The 11769-nt window shown below is 32.9% G+C and overlaps 1 protein-coding gene across 2 annotated transcripts in view; it reads right to left on the bottom strand.

The window, feature by feature from the left end:
• Positions 1-9487, bottom strand: part of LOC110099868 (putative KHG/KDPG aldolase) — a 16313-nt gene extending 6826 nt beyond the window's left edge. Inside the window, exons 1-8 of one of the 2 annotated variants that reach the window (XM_020827166.2) lie at positions 9241-9487; positions 6587-6641; positions 6460-6495; positions 6334-6378; positions 5622-5705; positions 5027-5092; positions 4501-4539; positions 3661-3760 (exon numbers count right to left, since the gene is read on the bottom strand). In XM_020827166.2, the coding sequence (XP_020682825.1) occupies positions 3661-3760; positions 4501-4539; positions 5027-5092; positions 5622-5705; positions 6334-6378; positions 6460-6495; positions 6587-6641; positions 9241-9416 (601 nt within the window). In that variant the 5' untranslated portion in view covers positions 9417-9487. The remainder of the gene's footprint in view (positions 1-3660; positions 3761-4500; positions 4540-5026; positions 5093-5621; positions 5706-6333; positions 6379-6459; positions 6496-6586; positions 6642-9240) is intronic. The other variant, XM_020827167.2, reaches the window with a different exon arrangement.
• Between the last annotated feature and the right edge of the window lie 2282 nt (positions 9488-11769).

Below are 11769 nucleotides of genomic sequence, written 5' to 3'. Positions count from 1 at the left end.
CTAGTGTTTTATAAGCCTCGATTCTAATGACCTTGTTGCCGAAAGTAGTTGTATGGATTGGTATAAAGAATAGAGTAGATCCTAAAAGAGGTATATAGAAGTAGTAAAAATTTTTATTTGTTAAATGAAAATTACGTTTTAATAGACATGGAGAACAAATAGAATATTTGCTGACATTCTTATGATAAGGGTGTGTGACTCAACAAGCCACTGGTCCCATACTATTAATATTTACATTTTCAAACTTTCCTTGTCGCAACTTTCTTACTATGTTCATTTTCACCATTGCTCACTTTTCTATTAATGCTTCTTTAATTGCTCAAATATAAAACAGAATATCTAACTATAATTTTTATAATTTTATTATTTTAAGTACTTATATTCTCTCTATAATATAGATCTGAGGATTTCTTTATTTAACCATTCAACCTTAATATTTTAGAAATTTATCTCCTTGTATTTGGCATAATGGATCAGATACTAAATTTTCATAGCAAGATAACTTTAGACTTCTCATTCACAACCACTAAAATTGCACTATCTGTTCAATCTTTCTTCTATCATAATTATCTGTCCTTGGCTTCTAAGGTTTCGTCATATTTTAACTTAGCATTTATTTAATGAACAAAATAAAAATTGTTATATTTTTTAAACTGTAAAAGCTATATCACTGAGATAGTTGATGCAACTTTAAAAATTTCGATGTATCTTAAAACGCTTTGTGATATCGTATGCCTCAATTTTCCTTGATGCTAAAGAACATGCAAGGATTTATGCCTTTATTACATTCGGATGGTCATTGTATCAAAATTTAAATGGACAGTCTCCTAGTGATTTTACACAAATATAATGAGCATGATAAATTTAAATATCTTTGATCCATTATGCCAAATAACAAGGAGAAAAAATTTCAAATATTAAGGTTGAATGGCTAAAATAAAGAAATTCCTCAGGAATTCTATATTATAAGATAGCATTATAAGACTTTTTTTTTCTTTATTAATATTTTTTGATATTTATAGCATTATAAGACTTAAAAAATATTAAATTTATAAAATTATAGTTAGGCTAATTTTATATAGATTTGGGCAATAAAGAAGTCATTAATAGACAAGTTGAGCATGGTGAAAATGAACATAGTAACATGAAGTTTGCAACAAATCTAGGAAAGTTTGAAAATGGTAATATTAGAGGGATAGTGTAATAACATTTGTTGAAGATAACAATAACATTTTATCCCACTACATGAGGACAGTTAAATAATTTATTTTTCTCCATTGTGTCTTATTAAGAGTCAAATTCTCATTTAAATATAATTAAAAAAAGTTATTTTTACTATTTTCTAATCAAGTATTTTTAGGTCTACCTCTATTTATCTTAATACTGACTGGATCTAATATATCCACTCGCCTAACAAGGTCATTAGAAATCGACTTTTTATGTGACCAAACCATCTAGGGATACTCTCTCAATATTATTTGCCACTAGAGCTACTCCAACATTTACACATATATAGTTGTTTTACATTTTGTCTCCAAGTATAAAGCCACTCATCCACCTAAGAATTCTCAACACTATTGTTGTTGGGTCCCAAGCCCTAGATGAAAAAGTGGAAGGCTGTGTTAGGCAGCTGATAGCCAATGTAAAACTTATCAAAAATCATGACATGAATCCTTTAATGTATTTGTTGAAGATAAAATAATAAAAAATAAATCAAAACGGTTTGAGCATATACAATAAAAGATGTAAGATAAACCAAGAAAATGAGTAGATAAAATTAATGCTAAAGAATAGAAGAAGAAAAAGAAAACCAAAGGTAACATGAATAAAAGTAAAAGGATTTCCTAAAAAATAGGCTTAACATTTATTTTGAACAAAATGGGGATGACGGGAAAACAAGGTTTCATAATACTAACCTTGCATGGCTAGAATAAGACTAATCATGATGACGTGTATATTCTTTTAAATATCCTCACATAAAATTATAGGTTTTTGATGATATTTAAATTGCATTTGATGGTTTTAATTAATGAAATATGTGGGTAAAATTAGATTTTTAAAGTGAGTTTCTATATATTCTCCAGTCATCATTATTTTTTCACAAGTTTAATGAATGGTAAAGTATCATTGACGTTGGTGCTACCAAGATCGGTTGGTTCAGCAAACCGGTTCAACAATCAACCTAATTTTGATTTTTTTTATGTTTTATCATATTGGTAGTTATCCTAGTCATGAATAGGATTAGGTTTTATCCTATCCTAATCATCAAGGGGGTCAATTCTTATAAATAGAGCTTCCTCTCTCTATTATAATTTCGGTCTGTTTCGAAATAAAATTTCAAAAATTAGTTTTCTATCTATGTTCTTTTCTGTATCCTGGAATAATTTCCAGGTGGTGGTCGTCCCTCATTTTCCTTCCCCGGAAGCCATAGGTAGCTGTTCTTTCCTCCGTTGTTCCTCTCTTCTCCTCCCACAGCAACAACAACCTCCTCCAGTTCTTCCTCTTCCAGTCGCCCGCCAAGTCTTCTTCCAGCCGTCGGTTGTCCTCTTCCTGCATCGCCAGGCCTCTTCTAGCCAACCCCAGCGCCTGTCAGCCATTGGTTCTGCCTTCCAGCTGGCCAGAAGGTTGCTGTAATCCTCCCAAGAAGTCCCTTTCTTGTTTCTGTCCATGCCTTCCAGCCCCTAGGACAGCCCAATCAGCAAGAAGACAGGGGTCTTTCTTCCATTTTTGCTTCCATTTATTTTCTCCCAGCAATTTGGGAAGGGTTTTCAACCCTCCTCACAGCTATTGTCCTTCTTCTCCTCTCTCAAGAAAGTAGTAGTTTAGACTTTAGAGAAATCTGAATTTTGAAGTCCACAAGAACTCCTCTAATTATTAGATATAAGGTGTTTGTCTTCTTTTATCATTGTTTTGTACAATTATCTAGTGTCAATCATGAAATTACAAAGCTTAGTCCATCAATAAATTTCAAGATGTAGATGAAACTCAAAAGGTTTGATGAGTTAGAAATTTTTAGAAGATCGTAGACATGAAAATAAAATCTAGAGAAAAATCAATCACTCTATCTATATATACCCTTAAATAGCCATTAGAAACGACGAAAAAAAAAAAGGTATCCACACAGATATAAATGCACCGACCACTCCACATAGATTGCAAGTACACGACAGTAGCAAAATAAGTATACTATAAGATTGTGCAATATCATAAACTGCCATACCTCTATTTTCCATAGCATCTGCCAATTCTTCCAACAAATTAAATTTTACAAAACATTTGGCATGATTGATGTGATATCCAATTTTCTTAGAAATTTATGTCATCTCTTATGGCAAAATGGTATCCTGAAGGTAGTTAGATGTGATTAAAGTATGGCAAACCAAATAAATATACATGCTTATCAATCCAACACTTAATCTGGCATCAATAAACTTTATATTTGCGATTAAAAGAAGAAGAGATAGAGGGACCATCTGAATCTCAATATTTCCTGTTACGACAGCTTTTTAATGCTGCTAGTTATGTTAAAAATTTAAGAAACTATATTCATCTGTTAGCATGACATTAGATGTTGAAAGCAGAAGAATGCATCACAAATATAAAAGATAAACATGTTGCAGCTTTCCAAGCATGGTAAAATTTCCATAGCATGTTATCTACCAATTGAGATGCCCTGGGAAGCAACAATCGGAATATGAGGAAAAGGCCTCTTCAATGCAGATATATATTTGCCACCACCTAAAATTGTTGCTGGATATACCTAATGGAAGAAATTATATAAATGAATAATTCGATTATATAACCAGCAACTACTTAGCATGGTTCAAGGAATCATTATACAAAAAAGGTCCTCAAGATAAATGTGGAAATTATATAAAAATACCATCGTGGTCATGTCAGATTTTCATTAAATAATCTGGATGCCCTGATTAAATTAATCATAAGATAATTGCCAAATAATTGCCCAACTCATCAATCTGTTATTACTTATTCTTCATTATTTGTCTCCCAATAATTTTGTTTTGATTTTTCCTTAAATTTATAACTAGTAATTGACATTATTTAATAATTATAAATATGAATCTCTTCAATAATTTGAAACAAGTGAATAAATTATTCTCTCATATTTCATCTCCAATTTTAACAATATAAATAAGTTGCAAATGATTTTTTAGGCATATTTTCTTAAAAAAAACAAAAATACATAAATTTAATTGAATTTAAGTAATTCGAACCAGGACTAAGTGAGCATTATGCCTATTAAATTTAGTCAACTATACACAATAATTGAAGAACAAAATGCATCTCAAATTGCGACTGCACAGACACCTAAAAACAAATGTCGAAGTCCAGTCCGACGGATAGGCCACTTAGAAGGATATTTAAAACATTCTCCTTACCAGGAAATGATTGCCATTACGACAACTGAGTCTTTAATTTTGTTGAACATAAAAGAAGTATAATTGATCAGTTGTGAATAAAATGTTCGATGAAGCGAACCTTGACAAGCTTTGCACCAGCTTCAAATGCACGCAAAACCTATATCATCACGAGTTAAAAGGAGTTCATAGTTAAAAGGTCCAAATAAATCTGAAGTTACATATTTTGGAACGCATAAAAAAAATAAAGAAAAACCAATAAGAAACCAACTAACAATTTATAATCCATGAAGACTACTTTTTTTTTTTTTTTGAAGAAAAAGTCAAAGCTTAATATATTAAAAGAAGAGGAAAAGCAACTACAAAGATGATTCCTCTTTCAATTTGTTAAAAAAAGGAGGAATCTTATTCAAAGAGAACTCATCCCAACTAAAACTACTAAATAAAGCATAGTTAGCACATATGTTTGCCAACTCATTGTTACCACGACCTATACAATTAAAAATGACAAAGTTGAAATTTTTTAAGAAATCCATACCCTCATCCGTTTGAGCTTTTTGAAGATAAGAAATGACATTTTGTAAGAAATCCATGAAGACTACTTGTATCAGTTCGTTACATATATTTTGCAGCAATATTTTACTTACTTCTGTAGGCGTCATTACTCCTGGTATATAGAGGACTCCAGTACCTTCAACTTCATGTAAAATTTCCTGAAAAGAAATTCCGACTGATCTTTATCAACGGCCAAAAAAGAATGAGAGAAAAAACTGCCAGAAAATATTTTTGTATTTGTTGTGTTTTTATTTTAAAAAATATATATTTTTGGTTTATGGTTTTCAGCTTTCTTCTGTTTTTATTTTTTAAAATAAATCAATATGTTTTTCAAAATACTCAAAGAGCTCCTTTTTTTTTTAAATAAATATCAACCCGACCACCACCTGGTTGGATCATCACTGCAAATGTCAACAGCTATTGCTGCCCTCCATCACCACCTTATGTAATATTAAATAAAAATAGCATTTATTGGATACGAAATATATATTTATTTTGTATTAACACAAATAAAATAAAAAAAAATAAAAAAAAGAGACAGTAATGTCAAACAGCCCCTAATCTTTTTTAAGAATAATTGTTGACAAATATATTTGCGTTGACACATAAAACTAAACCAACAAGCATAAATAATCAACCAAATCATATAAAGGCAAAATTTACAATCTAAGATAAATTAAAACTCACTATGACAGTGCCAGGACTCATAAGAAACTTAGCGCCGGCATTCATTGCTTCCCTTGCATCATCAACATTCAAGACAACCCCGGCCTACATGATAAAAAACGTACCAGCTTAATGTTTGAACAAAATTATGCTATTGAATAAATAAAGGCGCAGCCTTCCATCAATCACGTGTCATGCATTTACTCCAAAGCATAGATTAAAAAAAAAAAACAAAGGAAATCACGAAATTAACAATACTAAAATTCATCGTTACAATTATCACCACCATCATTATCTCACTACCCTTAATCTAACTATATAAGGTGAGCTTCATCAACCTTCATTCTCTAATTGTTCCTGTTGATATTGCATGAGATGTCAAAGTTCTTCTATGCTATTCTTTCAACACAATTTTTTGCATGCCATCTTTGGTCTATTCCTCTTCCTCCCTAATCCTTTGGCACTACTACCAGTAAGAAATTCATCCTTGTAGCTTCAATCTCACACCTAATTTCCTCAATTGTTAATCACGGCATAGTCAAATGTATACAAGTAAAAAACATTAAGTTACAGCAGGTTTAGATGTTTCAGATATACGTGCACAAGAAATCTCTCATGTACTGATCAGGTGCCTTGTTTATAAAACTATATTTCTAATTCTTCAACCAAACTTATTTAATTATGTAGATCGGGAAGATATCAGTTCCCCTCACAGTGTTAAATCAGCAGTTACCCCTATTATTGAAAAGGGATTTTCCTTCAGAAGCTCTTGTATTACCTGCAGAAAACAGGCAAAAGAAATAATATAGTGTAACGTACAGTAGCAACACTAAAAATGAAAATATTTCAAATTAAGTACCATTGATGCGTCTGGAGTGGACAACATGACTTCAAGCTACAAGTTTAATGACAAAAATAACCAGAAATAAATCTTTTTTTTCCTTGAAATGTAAAGATATGGTTTGAATTGAAAAAAATATACACACCACTGATATGCCTCCTTTGAGAGCAGCACGAGCAGCTTCCATTGCCAACATTCCACTACAAAGTAATGCCATAAACTTTAGTTTTAAATTTTAATAACAAATTCAGTAGACTTGATTATAATCGAAGGAAACGTCTAATTGTTGACAGGCAGATTAGTGTTACTTGAGCTTTTAAAAAAAAAAAGGCACGAGCCTTCATTCAAGTTCCTTCTAGGGAATTCAACAATTTTTGTTTGAGAAAAATTTTTCTGAGTAGTTTATCCAACAACCTATGGTTTAAGGCTACAAACTTGCAGTTCTGCCAGAACAGAAACAGGTAGAAGTCAGCCGACTGGGTAAAAGCAGCAAACAGACTGAGAAACAATGTAATAAGAGCGTAAGATGCTCATATGCCTACCAAAATTGATGGTTCCCAGGATAATGAAATGACAAGGAAAATAAGAAATTTAGCGATCAGAATAAACAAGAACTAAACTAGACCTCTACTAGGCCTCAAAATGAAAGGTAAAATGGTAAAGTCAGCGAGCAACATATACAGGCTATTATATAAATGGTGTGCCAGCTCATGAGACTTTTGCCAATGCAAGGTTTGGAAAATAAATGATGCACATAGCCTTAGCCTTACATGGTGAAGATGTGATTTGCTGGTTGCATAATGCGATATCCAGTCACAATGGATTCCCATTTGCCAAAGCCTTCCTTTTACAGTTGTATGAAACTGCTTCAGGAAGCTGTCTCTATTCACAACTGCCCGACCAATCATCATACCTATCCATTCTACCTATCTAATAGGTTATAGAGCACTCTAAAGTAGGCCTCGTAAGTGTTGGGGATGAGAGTAAAACACTACAATGACGAAACAAGCAAAAAAGTAAGAGCAGCGTAAATAAAGGACACCATGATTTAACGTAGAAAAACACAAAATAGAAAAAAAACCACGGAGCCACACCACATCAATAAATCCACTATCAAAATTTAGAGAAATAAGTGCACATCTCTCTTCTCTCTCGCTCTCTCATTGCTTCTCTTCTCACATGCACCATTCTCAATGTCTACAACAACAAGAAGAAGCCTTTATCCCACTATATGGGCTCGGCTACATGAATTCTCTTTCTCCATTGTGTTCTGTTAATAGTCAAATTTTCATCTAAATCTAATACAGAAAAGTCATTTCTAATATTTTCAAACCAAGTCTTTTTAGGTCTACATCTACCTTTCTTAACATAAGTCAAATATAATACATCTACTTTCCTAACCGGGCCATCAGAAGGCCGTCGTTTTATGTGATCAAACCATCTAAGTCGGCTCTCTCTAATTTTATCTTCTACTTGAGCTACTCTAACCTTTTCGCGTATATGCTCATTTTGTATCCTATCTCTAAGAGTAAAGTCCACCTGAGCATCCTCATCTCTGCAACACTTAACTTAATATTATGATTCTCTTTTAATGACCAACACTCTACACCATAAAGCATTGCAGGTCTCACTACCATCTTATAGGATTTTCCCTTAAGTTTTAGAGGGACTTTTCTATCACACAACTAACCCGCTGCATTCCTCCACTTCAACCATCCAACTTGAATTCTACTAATAATATCCCCCATCTATTTCACCATCACTCTGAACAATAGATCCAACATATCTAAAATGTGTACTCTTATTAATGACTTAATTACCCAAAGTCACAATCCCTATGTCAATGTCTAACATAACAAAATACAAAAGAAAGTCAAGTAAAATAACCCTAAGGGACGCAACCCTTCAAATAAACAAGAAATAAAACTATCAAATCTGTCTCGCAGCGTTGCGGCATCAACTTGGAGCACTGCGGCGCTTGAACTTATGTCTTGATCCACTACAGCGCTGTATCTATGCCGCTGCGGTGCTTTACTCTCTGTCGTTCAGAGCCGGGGCATTAAACGAAAAAAAAAATCAGGTTCTTAAGCAAGGGGTAAACCCCCTGCACCCACTATTTAGCAATTTGTGGAGCTTAGTGTTATAAAGCTCATTCAGCTTATAAAAAAATTCATTATCAAACTAACATAAAAAAGAGCAATTTAAACCTGGTAGAAGAAACATTCAAACCTAACGGATAACCACACTGCCGAAATTTTAAATTCTTTAAGATTTAGTCGGATTTTGTATCTATGATGCTAAACAGTTTTCAGGATTTAAAGCCTCTAGGGTTTGCGAAATCTGTATTTACAAGATTTCTTAAAATCCTGCAGAAGTTAAATCCTATGTGCAACCCCACAGACCCGAAATAGGATAATAATGACTAGTTTATGTCTACCATTTATACATTGTAAAGAACAAGAGAAAATCATGCATATAAAAAATCGCCCTGAATCCAATACGCGACGATGCAACTAAACAACTGTATTGCATCAAATGAGTCACTTGTAATGATCAATAAAAATCGTTCAAAATTGCCTGTAATGGAACACCGAGTGATTTATTTTGAATTAATTGTCAAACTCAACAGCTGGTTCAGCAAAATAACAAAATTTAAGCATTCTTCAATGTCAATTAATCCATTACAAGCATCATTTTGCGATTCTAAATCACTGATAGGGTCTGAAAAAAGAATCAATAGAACAGCGAACAGTACAGAAGAATATAAACGACGAAGAGGAGAGGAGTGTTTGACGTTACCCATTGGCTCGGAGACACGCTATAACGCGGCTGTTACGGATCTCAGATAGGGTTTCTGGAACGGACGAAGAGAGAGCGGAAGCAGGCGGCAGAGGACTCTGTGAAGCACGAAGGCAACGGCGACTGGGACGCATACGAGGACTAGGAATGGAGAAGAAATGGCAACCGGAGGCCATTCGAGGGCGGGAAACTTGGTTGCTTGGATATCAGAGAATCAGAAGCGCTCATTATGCATTTTGTGTTACATGCCGAGTATGCTTATATGGCTAATATAAAAAACTACATATAATTTATTTGGAAAATCTAATTTATATATAGATTTATTTGGAAACTACATTTTATTCATTAAAGTGCTATTTGTTTAGCTAAAAAAATTATATAGCAGAAAAAAAAATACTATAATGTATTTCAAATATTTTTTTATTTTTGATTGAGTGTAAAATAAATAATTAAATATATGAAATTAATTTTTAATTGATATTATTTTCTTAATTGATTTCATTTGAAGTAGAGTGAATTTAGTATAAATTTCAATAAAGGTGAAAGCAGCAAGTGCTGGCAAGCGGTGAGCGGCAACAACCGTAAACAAACACATGGTAAGTAGTAGCGATGGTGGGGCAGATTAATGGTGAGCGGTAAAGGCAAACAATGGCGATGATGATGATCAGTGGATAATTAGTGGCTATTCCTACGTTGCCTTATAAAATTAATAGTTAGGAAGAATATAATATGTGTGTGTCCTACGTTGCCATCATGCCTTATAATATTAATAGTTAGAAAGAATCTTGATTCTCCTCGGAATAATAATGAAGTTTTGTTATGATGTCAAACATCATCAATCCTTCAATGTTTGTTGTTGATGTTGTTGTTTCCACATGCGTGTGCTTATATGATGATGCACTTTTATTTCTGTTGATGATGCTTCAATGAGCTTTATCGAGTCATGAGTTTGACTTGAGCCTAAATTATATATGCTCGAGCTCAAGCTCAGCTTTTAAGCTCGTCGAGTTGCATGATTAATTTTATATGTATTTAAAAATAATTTTAAAATTGTAATGTATGACATATTTTAATCTTTTCAAATTATTTCTATGTACTCAGATAATTTTATTTGTATATTAAAAGTAAAAAATTTGTAAAAAAAAAAATAATAATAAAACTAAGGAATCAAGCTCAACAATCAAATTCGAGCTTTCCAAATGAGCTCGAGCCTAAAATTTTTTTTATTAGCCGAGTTTGAATTCAACAAATGATTTCTAGTCGAGCTAGAACACAACTAGAACTAAATTAGCTCAGCTCAATTAGTGAGAGGCACGATTTGACTTGACTCGTTTACATTTTATCTTGTTTTGATCATTATTAATTTTGTAAAAAAATTATTTATATATTTAGTAACAACAGTTTGCAATATAAAATTTTTTTAAAAATAACAAAAAAAAAAAAACTGTGGCCAAAAGCTAATCCAAATGAAGCCGAAGTCAGCTGAGATCCAACAACAAACCTAAGTAGTGAATTCTCTGGAGCATTTTTATTCTCATGTAAATGGAACGCAAGCTCGGATGCGGAATCGAGCCGCTCGACGAGCTCGTTTTCAGAGTCACAGTCGAGCTAAAGCTCGCCTTTTGAGCTTGACTCGAGATCGAGCTCAAGTTCTAGCTCATAATTTGACTCGCAAGTCGAGCTCAAGCTAGGCCTAACCCGAGCTTGACTCGACTTCTTTGCACCCCTACCTCCACTTGTTACAAAAATGGATGAAGAGAGTAAGAGAAAGATTATGAAAGCCTGTGTTCCACATTGTGTTTGATGTGGAAGAAGGCATGTAGGCCAACATTATAGAGTGACATGGTAGTGTTTCAGTTGTGGTGACTTTGGTAATAAGATGATGCATTGATGATGCTTAGATCCAAGCATAGAGTTGTTCAGTCTGGTAAAGGAATTTGAGTAATGTTGCTCCATCACGTAATGAAGTGCCCGGTAGTTCTCCAAGTATGTATGAACATTCCACTGGTATTTTTTTTTTGGGAAAATTTTGGGCTTAGCCCGTATATTGAAGAACTAAGAGATTACAAAAAGATTACAAATGAGCAAAAATAATGCCCACCACCGCTCAGGGAGCGCCAAGAAGCCAACAGACTAAACAAAAAGAGCAGAAAAATAAACCTGCCAACAGACTAAACATTCCACTGGTATGATTTTGTGTTATTTATCCTAATCTAAGTTTGTCTTTCTGACGCAATTTTGAATTGATTTGATGTGATTTCTGTTTTATAGTAGTTTGAATATCAATTAGTCAATTTGATTTTGAAATTTTATTTTGAGCATTCTCTCTCTCTGATATAGAAATATCCAAGATGACATATTTTGAAGGTGGGAAGATTGCAATAACTCAAAAATATGAAATAAATTTATTTTAAAAATATAAAAATTCAGAAGTAGAGAAATGTGGCACTGATTTAATGTGCGCTGCTGCGGCACTAGGCTACTAACACTGCTTATATATATATATATATATATATATATATATATATA

The sequence above is a fragment of the Dendrobium catenatum genome, unplaced genomic scaffold (assembly GCF_001605985.2).
Source record: "Dendrobium catenatum unplaced genomic scaffold, ASM160598v2 fragScaff_scaffold_437, whole genome shotgun sequence".
Classification (NCBI taxonomy): domain Eukaryota; kingdom Viridiplantae; phylum Streptophyta; class Magnoliopsida; order Asparagales; family Orchidaceae; genus Dendrobium; species Dendrobium catenatum.
Note: the sequence above shows the minus strand (reverse complement) of the source record. Positions and strands in the feature narration are given on the sequence as shown.